Below are 18,516 nucleotides of genomic sequence, written 5' to 3' on the forward strand. Positions count from 1 at the left end.
TCCACTTGCTGCTCCAGCTTGGTTTTAGCTTTGGTCAGCGTATTGACTTTGTCCTCTTCTGCCTGCAGGTCATCCAGTGTCTGCTGGTGGGCCTCTTGGAGGGCTTTCTTCTCTTTTGTCAGCTTGGCAATGTTCTCGTCCAGGGCCGCCATCTCCTCAGTGAGGTTTTTCACCTGCACATGATGAGCAAGCGTCCAAAAACCAGGCAGAAAACACGACTGCTCATGCAGTCACCTTTTCCCTTTGGAATGCTCAGTCAGGAGCTTGGTTTCCCTTTGGGCTGCCCACCTATCCTGCTGGCATGTTGCAAAACTAGCAGTGTGCTAGGGATACCAGGCTGTGGGAGACACATCTGTTCCTCGAGCCTTAGTTTTAATCCCCATGTCTGTACCTTGTTTTCGGTGGCATGTTTTTCCTTCTCGACTTTGGCCAGCGTTAACTCAAGGTCGTCTATATCTTTCTTCAGCTCTGAACACTCGTCCTCCAGTTTCCTCTTCTTGGCTGTCAGCTCAGCATTGATCTCCTCCTCGTCCTCCGCCCTTTCAGTCACCTCCTTAATTTTGGCTTCCAGCTGGATTTTGGTTTTGATGAGTTGGTCACATCTTTCCTCAGCATCAGCCAAGCTATCTGCTTCCTGGAGGCAAAAAGAGATTTTCTGGCGTGATAAGGTTTGGAAGTTTCTCAGCTCTGTCACTAAGTAGGCATGTGTGAGAATGAAGGCTGAAATGGGCCTTCCGTCCAAACAACTGAACAGTGTGCCTCATTCTTTTTCTGTGGAGCTTTCTATCTCCTCCCAACTGAAAAGAACATTCCGGACTATTTTTCTCTGACCTGTTTTGTCTATGTTATTGTCAAAAATAAGAACAAAATCAGGTTACCCTTTCTTCTTCTTCTTCTTCTTTTTTTTTTTTAATTTTTAAAATCTGCTCAAGAGGTCTTTAATTTTCTTTGAGATACTTAGATATTCTTGTGCACCACATAAGAATAGTCACTGAAATTGTTTATTTATCCCTAAAGAAGCATTAGCATCTTTTCCCTTTGTAAACAATGTAGCTTAGCTTTAATTTCTGAAGTCATGCTGTGTCTGATGGTATTTAATAATTTCTTGGAGAAAGAAGAATTTATTTCTCCCATAAAATCACAGAATATACTGTAGAGTTCTTCCCTTTTCAAAGAGTTACATAAGTGTGATGCCCTCAGACAAAATGGAGTTTTGCTTTTCAGCCTTTGTTTGCCAGAGAATAATGTGATCGTGCAAACCCCTGTTCCCGTGGACAAATAAATGGTGATACTCACAGCCTGCACTTGGAGCTGCAGATCATTTTTCTCCTGCAGCAAGGTCACCATTTTCTCTTCCAGCTCTTTCCTCTTTGCCTCAGACTTTGCAAGCTCCTCCTTGGTTTTCTCAAACTCTTGTTTCATGTTGGCCATCTCCTTCTCTGATTCTGCACTCTTCAGCAAGGGCTTAATCTTGAAGAACAGCTTCATCCAGGGCCAATGCTTGACGTTCATGAATGCACGAACATTGTACTGGATGCAGAAGATGGAATCCCTGAAATATGATTCATATGCCTATTACATACCTTGGGGGAAGGATGAATTGAGACTCAGTTAGACAAGTACCACAAGAACAAATTAAAGGTGAGGAATGTGTACCTCCTCTCCACCATTCTCTGATACTCCACTCTCATGAGGAAGCCCCTGCACCTGGCTTGTGTCATGGTCATAATCTCTGCCAGCTTCTCATCTCTCATCTCCTCCAGAAGACCTATTAGGCCAGCTTTGAAGAACACCTTGAGAAAGGGAACATTGTAGCACATCAACCTCAGGTAGTGCAAAACACAGGGACAGAGTCTGTTGAGGGCTGTGAGTGCACTAATAGGCCTTAATGGCCCTGAGCAGCCTCACTTGCAGCCTCTACCCGCACCCTCTGCCCATAGGCCCAGGAGACCATTTAAGCAGAGCCCTGAGCCTCCAGTCTTCGCCTGAGCTATGTTGTACAAATACGGGTCTCCAGTTCAGCTACAGCAGTGCCGGCGCCCAGCCACGGACCCCACTGATCTGGACTCTGACCTGCAGACTAACTTSTTGGCTTGACCTCATCACTGCAGACCTGCCTGGTGATCCTTGAACTATGCCTGACCCTGGTTATCCCCACCTGACCTACAGACTGATTTTCTGGCTTCCCTTCAGGCCTTCCTCATTGCCGCAGATTTGCCTGACAGCATGGACTTCTGGTTGAACCTGACTACCATCCCTGGGTCTGCCTTGCTTGAGTACCCGGGGGGATGAGCCCTGCCTGGTGAGACCCCTGTCCTGCCATCTGTGTCATCAGTCTTGGAACCCTGTCCCAGAGGGAGAAGTCAGCCCTCACTGCTCTCTGACAGAGTCTTTGAACCCAGGAGTTTCTTTCTACCTTGGTGTGACCGAATCTGTACTGGGTGTGGTCCACATCAATGGACCCAAGGAGCTTCTCTGAAGCCTTCTTGCTATCAATGAACTGTCCCTCTGGGATAGCGCTTGCATTTAGCACCCTATACCTGTAGGAGAAAGCAGAACATGAATAAATCCCCGTCACCCCGACCACCACCATGTCTGAAGCGCACCACCTTCTCAGACTCTCTGACCGAAACAGTCTGCTGCCTCGGAACGCTTCATCCTTTCAGGGCAGGCTGTAGAAAGTTTTCATACTGTTAAATCAGAAGGCATGGTAATCCTGATCCTCAGCAATATTACACCATCATGAACTGATAGTGAAACTCTTTTATATTACTGCTCAGTACCACTTTAAAGTATAATGTTTCCAGTAGGTTCGGATGCTCAGGCTGCTCAGCTTGGGCGGAATGGGCCAAAGGTGGAGCGCTTTTACCTCTGTTTGAAGTCGGCATAGAGGACTCTGCTGGGGAATCCTTTCCTGCAAATTCTGATCCCTTCCAGCACGCCATTGCACCGCAGCTGGTGCAGCACCAGCTCATGTTCCATGGCACCTAACAAGCAACACCATTAATGACTGCCCCCTTGCTGGGCTCTCTGGAGAAGAGCTCCTGTGGCTCAACTTTTCCTCCTGCTTTATCCCCTTACCAGGTGTTTTTGTTTCGTTTGGGATGATGCAGCGTACAAAATGGGGGTGAGTGCTCCGCAGATTTGTCATCAGCTTGTTTAAATTCTCCTGTAGGATCATGAGGTAAAGTTTAGATCAACCAATGAAAGTGCTGCATCCCTGCAGCTACACATATGTCATCCATGGAAAAGAGTTAATCATATGTGAGACTTACACTAGAATGTAAAATTGCCATCTGAAGGTAAAAAAAAAAAAATTAGCCTTCCTCTTTCTTTGGATATTGAACATTGTTATCAAAAAGGCATATAATTTGGTTACTGAGTCATCATAATTTACTTTTTACAAAATCTGGGATTTATAACTCATTTGGTATGCTGAGACTCATAACTTTGAAAGCAATGAACAATTCTCTATGCCTGCCCTCTTGAATCAATATAATGGTTAAGCTTTTACATGCTATGATCTTAAAGCAAGCCTCACTGTTTTTCAGAGCTGCTCTTTTATTTCTGAATGGTATATGTTAGCAGTACTGAAAATATTCAAAAAACCCACAATGTTGGTTTGGAAAAACATTCTAAATTCTGTACAATAGCTGAAAGAAATTGATCTGTTACAACATCAGATTCAGGTTAAAAATAAAGGTGTATGAAGAAAGATCTGTGTGACAACAGCCTCACCATTTGTAGGAGTTTCTCTTTTGACATCATAATGGAAGAATGTTATTCCATATGGAAAAAGAACAGACTAGTCCATCAGTTAAATGTAAAGTAACTGGAGGTGTAGCACATAATTTTCTTCAGCCTTCGGCTATAAGGCTCCAAGAGATTATAGCTTTACTCTTCACATTTAAAATTCCTTTTTATTCAAGTAAAAAGAGACAAAGTTACGAAACCTGTACTCACCCGGAAAAGAGCTGAGACAGTCTGGAAAGAAGAACCTTTCTTCTTGCCACCCTTTTTGCCACCACCAGCYTCTGCAAATGGAAGAAAAGTAAAACAATATTAAAATATTGATGTTACATATTGAATACTACAGAATAGAAAACTACTCTAAGTGTTGATTGTTTCCTGGTTTATTCCCTTTTGGTGTTGTCCCCCCTAAAAATACAGTTTTCTCAGAGCTGACCTGCATCAGCTCCACCATAGTTGGCAAAGAGTAAGGCCAGTGTCTTCACAGATGATTTCTGGTACAGCCCAATGACAGTTTCATTCAGCGGGTCCTTGTTCTTCTCAAGCCAGCCAGTGATGTTGTAGTCCACTGTGCCAGCATAGTGTATGAGGGAGAAGTGAGCCTCAGCCTTGCCTTTGGCAGGCTTGGGCTTCTGGAAGTTGCTGGACTTGCCCAGATGCTGGTCATAGAGCTTGTTCTTGAAAGAGGTGTCAGTTGCCTTGGGGAACATGCACTCCTCTTCCAGGATGGAGAAGATGCCCATAGGCTGGAAGATATTACAACAGACAAGAGGGCAATCCAGATTAGAAATCATCCATCCTTTGGTGTGAAAAAGGCTGCATACAAGACAAGAAACTGCAAAACAAATCAGAGGAGAATGTTGTCTCTCTGCATTTCTGGACAATAAGTGAAAGAAAATTAACTCATCTTTTCTCCGCATTGATGTTTCATCTTAACTCATGGAAATGCTTTTCATGATTGCTGGGAACATTGCCAATTGCAATAGTTCTGAACTCTAATAACTGAAGTTTAACTTTTTAATCCAAATATAGACAAATGCATTATGTATCCTTCAACAACTACAGAATTCCCAACATGAGTGCACCTGAACAGGAAGGATACCTTCTCAATGAGCTCAATGCAGGCAGCCAGGTCCATCCCAAAGTCTATGAATGTCCATTCAATTCCTTCCTTCTTGTACTCCTCCTGCTCCAGCACAAACATGTGGTGGTTGAAGAACTGTTGCAGTTTCTCATTTGTGAAGTTGATGCAGAGCTGCTCGAAGCTATTGAACTGCCAAATGTAAAAAAAAAGATTCAAAGTTTTCAAGGCACCGTACTGACCATAGGGCTTTTGCCTGTGCTGTTCTAAATATTCATAAGTCTGTCCAGCTAAATACATGGACCCTTCCCTATATGTTTTCCTGGAATTTTTTTAGTGAGACTGTACTTGCATTCTGAAGAGAGAAAAGATTTCTAATTCAGTGTAATTAGAGATCTTTTTCTCTGTTAATATTCTTTTATGAATATAATAGGTATCTTTTAGTTATTATTCTCACTTTAATGCTAATTATCTCTTATCTCTTTGGAATCCCTTAATTCTAAAACAATTTTTGGTAAACCACATCAGCACACCTAGCAGAACAAGTTTATTACTGCACTCTGACTTCTCCAGCCACAAAAACTGCCTCAGTTCCCCACTGAAAAAATTTTCTGCTCTTAAGATGTTGGCTCTGGATGTTTCCATGCTCTGGTATGGAAGTTCTGATACATCTAAAAGCTTTTTGGGTTCTGACTGTTGAGAAGGCCAACCTGTTCAACAGTGAAACCTCTTATCATTGTATGTTGTGGTCAGGGGAAAAGGTAGACAAATGAATTTAGGAAGTCTCTGGTTCTTGATAAAAAGAAGTCTTGGAATTTTCCTAACCCCCGTTGTCCCTTCCATAAAGCTGCTGTGAAATCCTTGTTCCTTACATCAAAGATCTCAAAGCCAGCAATGTCCAGGACACCAATGAAGTACTGTCTGGGTTGTTTGGTATCCAGCTGTTGGTTGATGCGAATAACCATCCACAAGAACATCTTCTCATAGACAGCTTTTGCTAAAGCACCTACAGCATTGTGCACCTAAAGCAAATGGGAAATGCACAGAAATTACTTCACAGACTGAAGAGAAATTCTGGGGTTTGAACCATGTGTTCCTAGTCACCAGTTCTTTTACCTGTTCCACCGTTTGACCCTTGGTCACAAATTCATTTCCAACCTTGACTCGGGGGTAACACATGGCCTTGAGCATGTCAGCTGAGTTCAAACCCATCAAGTAGGCAGCCTTGTCAGCAACTGAATGACAAGAGAGAGGGGAAAAAAAAAGATAATTAGACAATGGCTGGAATTTGATCTATAGGGGAGTCTCTCAGAGATGATTTCAATGTTCAAAGTTCTTGAAATACAAATCATTTAGTCTATTATCACAGAGGAAATATGGAAGGCATGAAAGCTGTGAAAGCTAATGTTGGTATTTTTTGAAAGTAGGTGTCAGCAAGAAACCTTTCCTTGAATATTTTCACTCAATATATAAACTGAAATAATCTTTTTTAAAACTGTTTCTTGAAAATTACATGAAGATTCCAAATTGGACACATAGTCCAGCTCTAAAAAATCACTTCTATTTAAATACGGCATGACCTGCAGTACCAACAGAAGTATGTACATTTCAAAGCTGATTCTAGAGCCTGTGTATGCAAGGAGGGAGAGCCTGGGGAATGGGTGCTTCCTAAAGATGTACATCAATACCCTGTGCATACTAAATGGCAAAATGCATGTAACTAGCCCACAGAAAATCTAAATGAAGGAGTGTCAGTAAAAGAGGTCAGGAATCAGAGAATCCACTTCACAGTTTCATGGAGACTAAAATAATCATTTCTTAGTTTTTGCTTGTGTAAGCTAGGGGTTTTGTCTTAACTAAAAGATTATCTTTCACAAACTCAGTTTTTTATTAAGATGTCAGTTCAAAGAACCTTCTGTGCCATCTGGCTCTGCCTGCTCCTCTCGTTGTTTCTGCTTGAACTTCAAGTTCCCATAGTGCATGACAGCCCCCGTCAGCTTGTAAATGGCCGTCTTTTCATCAGCAGTGAAGCCCAGGATGTCAATGGCACTCTGGTGACAGAACCAGTAAAGTAAAAACATTGCCTAGTAAGCCTAAGAACCCTAATAAAAAACTTTTCCTTTATCATACTTACATCTGTAGCCATCAGCTCCTCCTGGTCATCAATGCTGGGAACAGTGACCTCACCTTGACTCACAAAGTGGTAGTCATATGGGTTAGTGGTAACGAGGAGCATGTCTGAACACAAGAATAGGTGGGAAAGAGGCTTAGTTTTGTCAGCTAGGTAGTAGAGTGAGCTGTTGCTCAGTGATCTTCCTCCAAAAAAGTTAATGAGCCTTCCTACCAATTAGCTCTGGCTTCTTGTTGGACATGATCTGATAAAATATGTGGTAGCTTCTTTCCGCCTTGAGCTGGAAAGTGACTCTGGACTTCTCCAGCAGATCTGGCAAGGAAGAGGGAAAGAGTTACACCCAAGACARTGCAMAGAGCAGGAAGGCAGGAAGGAAGGTGCTGAGAGGAGGAAGGTCTCTTACATGTTTCAATGTCAGCAGAAGCCAGTTTCCCTGTGGCCCCAAAGTGGATTCTGATGAATTTGCCCTGTCAAGGGAAAAAAGAAGCATTTCAGCCTAGCTGCATTCCATTGCYRTCTCCTTCAGTGYGARCRGCACGAGGCCCATCATTGCTCTTGKAAGGAGAKGGAGAGATTTTGGCCAAAGCAACAACTTACAAAGCGTGAGGAGTTGTCATTCCTCACGGTCTTGGCATTTCCAAAGGCCTCCAGCAGGGGGTTGGCGCTGATGATTTGATCCTCAAGCGTTCCCTACAACATGATAAGTATTGTTAAGTTACAGTGTTTAATCTATGCGGCAATTGCAGGCCAAGCGCTCAGTCCGTCCCCCCCTACCTCACCTGCATTTTGCCAGACTGCTCCTCCTTCTTCTTCTCCCCACTAGCTGCAATTGTTGCAAAGTACTGGATGACACGCTTTGTGTTCACAGTCTTCCCTGCACCSGATTCTCCGCTGGGAAGGCAGAGAGAGAAGCAGAGAACGCATGGTCAGGCAGCAGGTCCCCTGGCACAGAGCAGCCCAGCAGGAACCCGAGCAGGCAATGTACGTACGTGATCAGGATTGACTGATTCTCGCGATCTGTGAAAGACAGAGATAAGAAGATTTTTCTTAGTGCCGGTCAGCAGCTGTGAGTGAAATAAACTATGAAATGAAGCTTCCTTAGGGTGCAGGGACAGTAGATAGCTGATTCCTGGTGAAAAGCCTTGGGAATTTGGCACTTAATTCCCCATAGGAATCTTTGAAGTTCCTAGCAATAATAAATGAAATCTGATACGGATTAATACAGATATGGATATGAGATCAATTATACTAGCTTCTTTTTCAAAGAAGACTCTTTCAATGAAGATTATTATTCCCGTATATGAGAAAGCACCAAAACCAAAGATTCCGTTTGTAGTGTTAATATGATTGAAATAACAGAAAATTGTAAAGTAACATGAATTGATGATTTTGGGGGGCTCAAGAGATTTTTCAGATGAGGGCAATGGCCCACCAGAATTCAAGGATTTCATGAAAAATTGTATGTAACTGCTTGGGGTAGACTTTGTATGAATTCAGCTACTGTACTGATTAGCATAGAGCTTTAGGATTCATAATCTTCTTTGACAAAGAATTTCCCAGACTTAAGTATATTTTATGCTATGAATGACATTCTTTGTTGTTGTTTTTTTTTAACTTCACAACTGCTACTTTCTTTTGATGCTTCCTAGTTATTCTACTGCAAGACAGATGGAAATAATGATGTCTATCAACTCTTTCTATACCACTCTTTATTTTCCAAATTCTTGTCATGTCTCCCCTCAGTTTTCTCTTCTTCATCCTCAAAGTGTCCTTATCTACTTAATTGTTTTCCATACAGAATTTTATCCCTATCTATGAACATTGTTCTGTTGTTCAGTGAAACTTCTGCAGTTCCACTATCTCCTTTTTTAGCATGGGAAAGCTAGAAATACCTATATTATTGAAGATGTCCACATTCCACTGATTTACAGAATATGATATCATAGCACTGTTGCTCTTTCAGTTCTTTTTTTTCCTAATAATTCCTAATATTCATTTTGTTTCCTTCTGCACTACTGAGCATTGAACCAATGTTTAGGTAGAATTGTTTATTGTAAGCCTGAGATCTCATTCTTGAGAGGTAATATCCATTTCATGGCCAATTATTCTGGCAATCTTTCATTCTCAGAAAGTAAATCTTRCTTTTCTAGTTCATTTATAAATCTGTTATTTAACACAGGTCCTTCCACTGTAAAAATTCTTGATTTCTGTGGTGTTATTTATTTGCGTTAGCATCTTCCCCTTTACCTCAGCTTACTTTCTTTAAGAACCTTTCGTAAGAGACTTTGTTGAATGTCTTTTAGAGATCAAATATCCTGTAACAGTTGGAGTCCTCTTGCCTGTTTGCATGCTGACTCCTTGAAAGAACTGCAGTAGTTTGGTGAAGAATGACTTCCCATTGTAATAAACATTTAAACTTTTCCACAAAATATCATATTCATTGATGTGTCTAATAATTCTGTACTTTATTGTACCTCCTATTAATTTATCTAGTATGGGTGTCAGGATTATTGGTAGGAGTTCCCTGAATCTATGGCRAAATGTTTCTTACAAATTGGAATCATGTTAGTCAACCTCTAGTCCTCTTGTAACAAGTCAGTTTTAAGGAGTTGCACACTACCATTAATACTACAGCTATTTCATCCATGAGCTCTTAGGACTTACGGGTGAATTCCATCTGATCATGACAATTTTTGGCTCTCTTTTTGGTGTTCTGCTCTGTCTTGTCTTCCTAAAGGCACTTCAGTTAGAGAGAGACACTCTGATGATACTCATTTAAGAATGGATTCCAGAAAGGGAATTTTCCCTAAATACCTCCATAATGAACATTATTTCTTTTTCTTTTTCTTTTCTGCTGTGGGCTTATTTTCTCTGAAAACACTTTTCCCAACTAATTGATCCATGAAGTCCTCGTAAAAGTTATATTAAAAAATTACTTTTTGGCATCACACCTAGTTAGCCAACATGGAGGAATATAAAACCTTCATTACTATTATGTTTCCTTCCTTTTAGGCTCCCTTAGCTTCCTTCACCTGTGACAATCGCTGTTATTACCTGGGGCTATAAGGCTGTAAAAAAGCTCTAGTAGTACACTTCTTTGAATTTAGAATTTCAAAATAGTGATTTTCTTACTTCTTGAAATTGATATTATGTTAGTAATGTTTGATTCTATGCTTTTTGTTAGGATAGAGCACCCATATTCCTGTAGCATTGCTTATTCTGCTTTCCTTCATACTTTTTACCATGGAATTAGAACTGAATTTCTAGAATTCCTTCTGCTGCATTCTCAGTATTATTTCTTTGCCATTCATCTCATTTAAATGTAGACATTCCTGTTCCCTCAGCTTGCATACATCATAGATACACAACTCCCAATTCTCAAAAAATTCACAACATACCTCTAGAAAAAAATAAAAGATTTTCCCTGTTGTACTCACTGCAATTTCATTTGAAGAGATACCAACTACTCACCAGTTAACATGAACTGATAGGCGTTGTCAGAAATGGAGAAGATGTGGGGAGGGGCCTCCTGGCGCTTTTTGCCTCGGTAGGCCAACACCACCTCCGGGTTGTACACCGGCAGCCACTTGTAGGGGTTGACAGTGACACAGAAGAGACCCGAGTAGGTCTGTAAAGAAGGGAGACAGCAAGTTGGCTTTCGCTTGGCTTAGCGTAGCAGTTCTTCCTAGCTAGTTGCAGGAGGACTGCTGCTGGTACTTACGTAGATCATCCAGGCTGCATAACGCTCTTTGAGGTTATACAGCACAGCGGGTTCATGGAGGTGGGTCATCATGGCCATGTCCTCGATTTTGTCATACTTGGGAGGGTTCATGGAGAAGACTTGATCTTCCTTCACGGTCAGAGTCTGACAAGGAAATGAGAGGTCCATGCATGTCAGCTAAGAGCTCAGAGTGAGAATTAAATGCTGCTCTGAAGCCTTGCATTTTACTCACTTCTCCTGCTTCAGTCTTGACAGTGACCTTCCCTCCTTCCCTGCTCTGGATTGTCCCTTTCACAAAGGATTCCTTAGCATGTACCACAAAGACTGATGATTTGGCATCGAAAGGCTTGTTCTGGGCCTCGATTCTCTCCTTTTCTGACTTTCGGAGGTAGGGAGCTGCCTCCCCAAAGACAGCCATCTCAGAGTCTGCAGAGGCCATACCTGCACTTTGTTGAAAGCACGTCAGCAGAGGACTCTGGGAGGAAGGAAGAAATTCACCACCAATTAGACAGTAGTTTTCTGTGCCAGTGAGGAAATGTCTTACAGTTTCTATCTTTACAATATTTAAATTAATGTTAAATTTTCAATAACATCTTTTGGGAGTTAGTTTTGATTTGAAGTCTTGAGTACCTACATCCCACTTAGAATTTAGTCTTGTTATCATGAACAGATTTTTTAATACTGATTACAATTTTGCAATATTATCATACTGGTGGGATTCTGGCCAATTTTGTACTGATACACTGAAGAACTAAACCCACAGCAAATCACTTTCTGTTCTTGTTCAAAATTACCAGTGGTGAGTCTCCAAAAGATCCTTTCCTTGCCCATCATCAGTGGAAAGTGACTTTATTTACTTTCATAGTATATACAGCTAATCATATTCAGTCCAATCTTTTCAGCAATGGACATGAATATAGGCAATAAGGCATGAATGTAGAAAGGAAATTAACCCGTGGGTAAAGAAATTGCCCACTGAAATGTGCAAAAATCTTACCTTAGGGTAATTGCTGTAACAACTAATAACTTAGGATGTTGCCTGTCATGACATCAGAGATTAGAAGTCAGTAACTAGTATATTAAAAAATGATAATTTTCTTTTCTTGCACAGTATTCAAGAGAGAAATTATAAATTGAAACTACAAAAATGCCTTGGAAAGCAGATTGAAAATTTCAGCTGATAGAAGCAAGCCATCCTGGAAATGGTTATCACAAGCAACCAGAATGCAGTGAGACATGCAAGATAAAGATATTGTTCTGTCTCAGCAATCCTACAGAACCCATACACTTACCTTTAAGCTTTCAGTGAGGGCAGGGCAAAGTAGTCCCAAGGAGATTTTATAGAGTCTGGTATTCAGATGCTCTGGATTCTTCCTCTTTCTTCGGTCAAAGCATTTTTGGCCAACCTTCTTTGGCAAAGCATTGTTTGGCAAACTTGCCTAAAGACATAATTGTCATTTGATTTGACTAGATATAATTAGATTTTTTTTATATCTTACCAGCTATGTGGCTATATCTACTATAAATAATTTGACAAGAGACTTAAGGAGGGAATCTCGACCAGTTGAGGCACTTGGAGAACTTGGATGCAGGACTTATGGATTCTGCTGACATATTTCCCACTGACTTGTTGATCCATCCAAGGCAGATTGTTTGGTACACAGTATTGTAACAATTCAAACTATACAATGCAGAAAATAACATTTATCTTCTTCACATGATGCTATGAGATTTTAAAAGAAATATCTGAAAAGTAACAGATGCCTATGCCAAAAACTACAACTTACTGCTACTAGCAGCAAGGTGTTTTCCTTGAAAAAAGAGAAAAACATATTGTAGCCAAGATTCCTCATGTTGCATTGCAGTAGTTCAAAATATATCTTAAGTGTGGAAGCAGGGGCTTGCCCCTGGGCATTATATCAATTTTTGAAATACAGTTCATGCATAGAGCACTTGAGGCAATTTCCAAAGTATCAGGATAAATATAGATGCACGTTGACATAAAGATGTTTTATTTCCCAGAAAAGTGAGATATCTAAAGACATTCTACCTGTACTTCATAATGAATAAGGAGTTGCAAATTGTTCTGGCATCTGTTATATGAGATATCCAAACAGAAGATCAAAAGGTGCCTTCTGATTTTAACAGTTAAAACACATGGTGTTTCTATGTCTGTAAAGACAAAAGCGTTTTCTGTTGAGTAAAACAGATGAAATAACTGATTTACAGAGTTCAGCCAGAAGAAACACATACCAATAGTCACTTAACCTGCTTTAAATCCTGTCAGATCGAAACATGTTCCTCTCCTGGTCATTGGCATTTTGGCTATAAAAAAGAGCTCAGTGAATAACACAGGGACAAGGTGAGAAAAATGATATGTGGGATCCAAGGTAGTATCGAGCATCAGGCAATGCCCTGTGTATGTAGAGCCCATTCCAAGGAGGGCTCTGGCGCTGAAGCACCCATGTTTTGGGTGGGTGGACCGCAGCCTGGAGTTCAAATGCAGACTTCACTCTTGGGGTCCCTGCACAAGTCATGGGGGGGAGCTGATAAAAACACCTTTGACCCTACCTGGGGAGGAGCCCAGAACCAGCCAGTCACCAGGAAATGGTGAGCATGAAGGTGCATCTGAAGTCCTGCCTCTCTGGGGAACAGGCACTGAGGGAATGCCGATAAGGGACACCTCCCTTCCAGTGGGATCCAGAGCACAAAGGTGCTCCTCAGAGTGGGGCCTACAGGTGTTGCTCTGAAGGGCTGAGCTGGACTCACCCTTTTCCAGCTGAGGCACCACAGGTGCTGGTGGTGCTATGTTGTGTCTAGTAGCCTGGTGATTCTAGGTGCTGGCCAAGAAGGGGATTGAGGCAGGAGGGCCTTGGCAGCTCAGAGCACCAGATTAAGAAGAACGTGCAAGAAGAGCAAGGCCTGGAGGATCAGGGCATGGCTGAGGTCCTCTCCCASGWTGTGWGAGCTGGGGATTTGCTCCCCTCAGGTTGAGGAGGGAATTTAGATCTCCCATTTCCAGGCAAGCTGTATCATCTGCACTGTAGAGGTAGCAGCACCCTCCATCCTCTGGCAGCCACAGTTAAATATTAACTAGCTACTGTGTGCATTTTGTGTTGTGCAGGATGTGGACCCAGCTGTATCACAGGCAGGAGGGAGGCATGTGGTCAGGCAGTTCTGGGCATTTAGTCAATACAGAACAGCAGCCACCAAGGGAAGGCCTAGTCTGATAATGAAGTGGTTATTGAGTCTGGGTGTCTCCAGGAGTTGACAGTCGCTCAGCAGTGCTTTTGGGATGGCAGGCCTGGATGTAGTGTGAGCTCTGTCTACACGAGCCAGTTTTAGAAACCTTTTTTGAAAGTGGTCCCAAACTCATGCGAGGGTAGCTTCTCATGTGTGAGCCAGCCCATAAAGTGGAAGAATAATTCCTTCCTCACTGGTCCAAATAATTGCCTTCCTCACTGCCTGGACAACACAGTAGGTTAGCAAAGTGAGTTCTTAAAAGATTACCCTTAGAACAGCTGATAGATAGACCTTTGCAGTCCAAAGATACTATCAGATCACTAGCACTAAGATCTCTACAGAGCTAAAAGGAAGGTATGAACACGATTCAAGTAACATGGTCTACTTGGTTAAGGAAGATAATCCACAGAGATTGAACAGACATGTTTTAAAATCCAGGCTATTAGATGGGCAGTGCTGGGGCTGTGATGGGTCACTCTCTTGGGGTTCTGCATAAGCGGCACCAAAACCTTCAGTAATCGCCTGGTGACATAGACTCTGTTACTAAAAGTACTGCAGCCTGGACCAAATAATGTCATTACTTTCACATACTGCATTAACTTGCAAAAGACACTCAAAAGGGGTAGACTTAAAATAAGGTAATATACGAGAGTCCACAAACAGACAGTTAGGACATCCACAGAGAGATACCTTGATTTTTGACAGTTTCCTGAAAAGTAGCAGCATATCTCCTTCATTAGAGTGTTTAATCTTGTTCTGTGTCAAATCTGGCTATGTGGATATGACTCTGCACTTTCAACTTAAATAGAATGGAAAGATTGAGACTGTCCATGTTCTGCCAAGTTAGAAGATAAGCAACAAAAGAAGCTTGCTGATGATACAAAACTGGGAGGAGTGGCTGATACACCAGAGGCCTGTGCTGCCATTCAGAGGGACCTTGACAGGCTGGAGAGATGGACAGAGAGGAACCTCATGAAGTTCAACAAAGGGAAGTCCACAGTCCTGCACCTAGGGAGCAGTAACCCCCTGCACCAGTACAGGCTGGGGGGTGACCTGCTGTAAGGCACCTGTGCAGAGAAGAACCTAGGGGTCCTGGTGGACAGCAAGTTGACCATGAGCCAGCAATGCGTCCTTGTAGCCAAGAAGGCCGGTGGTATCCTGGGCTGTATCAGGAAGAGCGTTGCCAACAGATCAAGGGAGGTAAGCCTCGCCCTCTCCTCAGCCCTGGTGAGGCCACATCTGGAGTCCTGTGTCCACTTCTGGGCTCCCCAGTACAAGAGAGATGTGGAGCTACTGGAGCAAGTCCAGTGGAGGGCTACTATGATGATTAAGGGACTGGAGCATCTGTCATATGAGGAAAGGCTGAGAGAGCTGGGCCTGTTCGTCCTGGAGAAGAGAAGACTGAGGGGGGATCTTATCAATGTATATAAGTATCTGAAGGGAGGTTGTAAAGAGGATGGGACCAGACTCTTCTCAGTTGTGCCCAGCCATAGGATGAGAGGCAATGGGCACAAACTGAAGCACAGGAAGTTCCATCTGAATGTAACAAAAAAAATTCTTTACTGTGAGGGTGCCTGAGCACTGGGACAGGTTGCCCAGAGAGGTTGTGGAGTGTCCTTCCTTGGAGATATTCAAAAGCCATCTGGATAGGATCCTGGGCAGTGTGCTCTAGGTGACCCTGCTTGAGCAGGGAGTTGGACTAGATGATCTCCAGATGTCCATTCCAACCTCAACCATTCTGTGATTCTGTGAAGTGTAATTGAAAATGGATACATGTGTGCCAGAGAAAAAAATCTCAGTTGAAATTAATTTTCTTAAAATATATGACTTTTTAAAATATCAAAGGGTAGTACTGGGGAGGAAAGGAGGAATGCAGAAGGATCCTTATCAGTCCTTTTACGTGCAACAAGTATGTTTTTTAACCACTTCAGAAAGGACCTGAGCATGGTTAGAACAATCACCAGTATGTAAATGGGTGTTTCCTGGGGTAGTCCTCGGTTGTCAGCAGAGTCTGCATGGACCACAGTTGCTATCTTGCATAGTGTAGGAACTTTATATAATATTAATCGAAACTGTCTGGCAATTAGTTGTTTCAAAAAATCAAGTCCATTCGATTTGTGGACTAAGCTTATAGAGAACACTAGAGGTGGTACATGTGTTGAATGAGATGTCTATAACTTCAGCATAAGACAAAGGAATTAACCAGACATATGGTGATATAAGGACATTTGACATCTGCTTGAATGGTTTAATATGAGAACATACCAGCCTATTGCTCAGCCCTTTCATCTATGGCTTGAAAGGAATTTTCAGGAACTATTTATTGTGTTTCTGACCTGCCCCCCAAAAAGGTGGATATTTTCCATCCATTATCCTTGCCCTGGGACTACAGGTTGTGAACTCTACTCTCACAGACAAACAAGGCCTGCAATTGTCTTTAAGAGGCAAAGGAACCTTGCTTACAAGGAAGCACTGGAAGATTTCCACAAGAATTGGGCACCCTTAGGTGTCTCCATCCAGTGAACTACAGGAGATGGACTTCCATCATCAGCAGATCTGGAAAGCTGTTAAAAAGAGGAGACTGAGACCTTTCATAGGTCTTACATAGGCAAAAGTTTCTGGAATCAATGCTAGTAGAACATAGTATGCCTACAAATTCAGATTACTGCTCAAAAAAGGAACAAGCTATTGTTAAATGGAAGCTCTACTTTCAATTGCTCTCTGTTTACTGTTTGTTCTCTCTTACTATTGCAACTACAAAGTGCATCCAAAGTAAGTTTGAGCAACACAGTGCAGTCACATTAAACACAGTTGTATGCAAGCTTTGCTTTATAACTGAGAGTTTAAAACACCATGGAAATAAATTGGTATTAATTTACATTCAGGGAGATTACTGAAAGTTAGCAAAATTCATTATATGGTTGTATACTTAGGGGTTTAACTCTTCATCTTAAAAGTGTTAATTACAAAGATTCCTCAAAAGTGCACCCTCTTTTGAGCTATCCTTTCAGATTATACCTAATGCTCTTGCCTATCTTTGTGTTAGTCAGGTTGCAGTATTAAGGAGAATGCTGATTTCTCAGACTCAGCAGGGATATAGGGATTCAACAATCTTGAGCAGTAAACTGTTCAGTGCTCAGCATTAAACAATATAATGCAAATAAAATGAATGCCAGTGTAATTCCAGCAAGTCCTGATAAACAAACAGCAATTAAAACATTTTGTTAAGCATTTAAAATTTCATTTGAAAACTGTAATATCATATAATTTTATTTTTTCCAATTCTCATCAACCAGAAATATTGAAAGGGAAAATCCCCTGCTTTTCCACAGATGATGTTAAAATACATGTATTTTAAGTAAGAAAAAGTGATTGATAGCAATGGCAGCTGTGACAGAGCATGTGGTGTGGGTCACAAGATGAACATGAATTCTCAGTACAGGTTTAGAGAGGAAAGACCTCTCTCATTTAGATTAGATTTGAAGAAGCTGGCAAAGGAAAAGAGATCAGAGAAAATATATGTAAAAAAGACTAAGAGGAAAATTCTGTAAGTTCCTTGCTTCTGTGTCAGTGAGGATGACTTTATGATAATCATTTGTAACCATATCCTCTAACTGTTCTTTCTAGAAAGTAAAGATGATATTAATGAAAGCTTGCAGGGAGCCTATCCTTGAAAGTTCCTGTTCCATAGAATGAAAAGTCCTGCAAAAAGAGGTATAATGTTTAATCATCTGGTCACTCATATGAGTGTTCGTGAAAGGCCTCTGGGCTACACAGCATTTGCTTTGGCTTTACTGTCTTTCTGGAATACTTACTGTTGCCTCATGAAGGGCAGCTGTTTGAGTGCTAGTTCTTGGGAAAAGATCTGCTGAAAGAGTTACCAATACCTTAATGCAAAAAGGAAAATGAAATGGATCCTGCCAGCCATTAACTTTCTCTCAGTCCTCTTCCTGTCTCTGCAGGGCTGGGCTCCACTAGGACTGGAAGCAAACTACAGCACAGTCAAAAGAGAAGAGGCAGAATTAGAGCAGTCCCTGGATATAGAATGTCCTGCACAGCAATGTGGTGTGGGCAAGGTGCTGGAATGCTGACATTCCCCACAGAGGAGAGGAGAGTCGGGCATGCTGAAAATAGATGCATCTTGAGAAAAGGATCAGACAGCTGCCTCACTTGCTGCCAGCCCTTAAGATACAACTTCTCTCAGGCTCTGTGGCTAGCAGATAGAAAAAGAGATAATACTAAGTAACACATCATAGTTTAAATGTGGACACAGACCCAGATTCCCAGCCTACAGAGAAGCAGAACATCACGTTGTGAACTGGAAACTTGCTTTATAATATTCCAACATGGAAAGTAATTGCACACCCTGAAATTGAGAATTTGCTTCATTGCTCTAATCCAGTATTTTCAATGTTATCATCACTGGAAGAAACTTCATGGCCCTTGATCAGGTGACAGAACCTCCTGCCCAAATTAAACGTAGGAAAAGAGTGATCAGAAAAACCTCAGATCTTTCTGTAGGACTCATGCATTCTAATTTACAAGTTGAAATAAATGATTGAAGAGGAACACTGCTGGTAAGTTATATTC

At 41.7% G+C, this 18,516-nt stretch overlaps 1 protein-coding gene across 1 annotated transcript in view; it reads right to left on the reverse strand.

The window, feature by feature from the left end:
* The window catches only part of LOC112971903 (myosin heavy chain, skeletal muscle, adult-like), a 17,878-nt gene extending 6,756 nt beyond the window's left edge, over positions 1-11,122 (reverse strand). The window contains exons 1-22 of the mRNA XM_026077791.1: positions 10,916-11,122; positions 10,684-10,827; positions 10,434-10,590; positions 7,952-7,979; positions 7,742-7,853; positions 7,560-7,652; positions 7,366-7,429; positions 7,176-7,274; positions 6,966-7,069; positions 6,744-6,882; positions 5,948-6,066; positions 5,704-5,853; positions 4,853-5,023; positions 4,187-4,496; positions 3,964-4,034; positions 3,082-3,169; positions 2,870-2,987; positions 2,417-2,540; positions 1,657-1,793; positions 1,297-1,552; positions 392-634; positions 6-173 (exon numbers count right to left, since the gene is read on the reverse strand). Of these exons, the coding sequence (XP_025933576.1) occupies positions 6-173; positions 392-634; positions 1,297-1,552; positions 1,657-1,793; positions 2,417-2,540; positions 2,870-2,987; positions 3,082-3,169; positions 3,964-4,034; positions 4,187-4,496; positions 4,853-5,023; positions 5,704-5,853; positions 5,948-6,066; positions 6,744-6,882; positions 6,966-7,069; positions 7,176-7,274; positions 7,366-7,429; positions 7,560-7,652; positions 7,742-7,853; positions 7,952-7,979; positions 10,434-10,590; positions 10,684-10,827; positions 10,916-11,122 (3,102 nt within the window). The remainder of the gene's footprint in view (positions 1-5; positions 174-391; positions 635-1,296; positions 1,553-1,656; positions 1,794-2,416; positions 2,541-2,869; positions 2,988-3,081; positions 3,170-3,963; positions 4,035-4,186; positions 4,497-4,852; positions 5,024-5,703; positions 5,854-5,947; positions 6,067-6,743; positions 6,883-6,965; positions 7,070-7,175; positions 7,275-7,365; positions 7,430-7,559; positions 7,653-7,741; positions 7,854-7,951; positions 7,980-10,433; positions 10,591-10,683; positions 10,828-10,915) is intronic.
* Positions 11,123-18,516: the final 7,394 nt, after the last annotated feature.

This window comes from Apteryx rowi, unplaced genomic scaffold, assembly GCF_003343035.1.
Source record: "Apteryx rowi isolate R43461 unplaced genomic scaffold, aptRow1 scaffold_1122, whole genome shotgun sequence".
Classification (NCBI taxonomy): domain Eukaryota; kingdom Metazoa; phylum Chordata; class Aves; order Apterygiformes; family Apterygidae; genus Apteryx; species Apteryx rowi.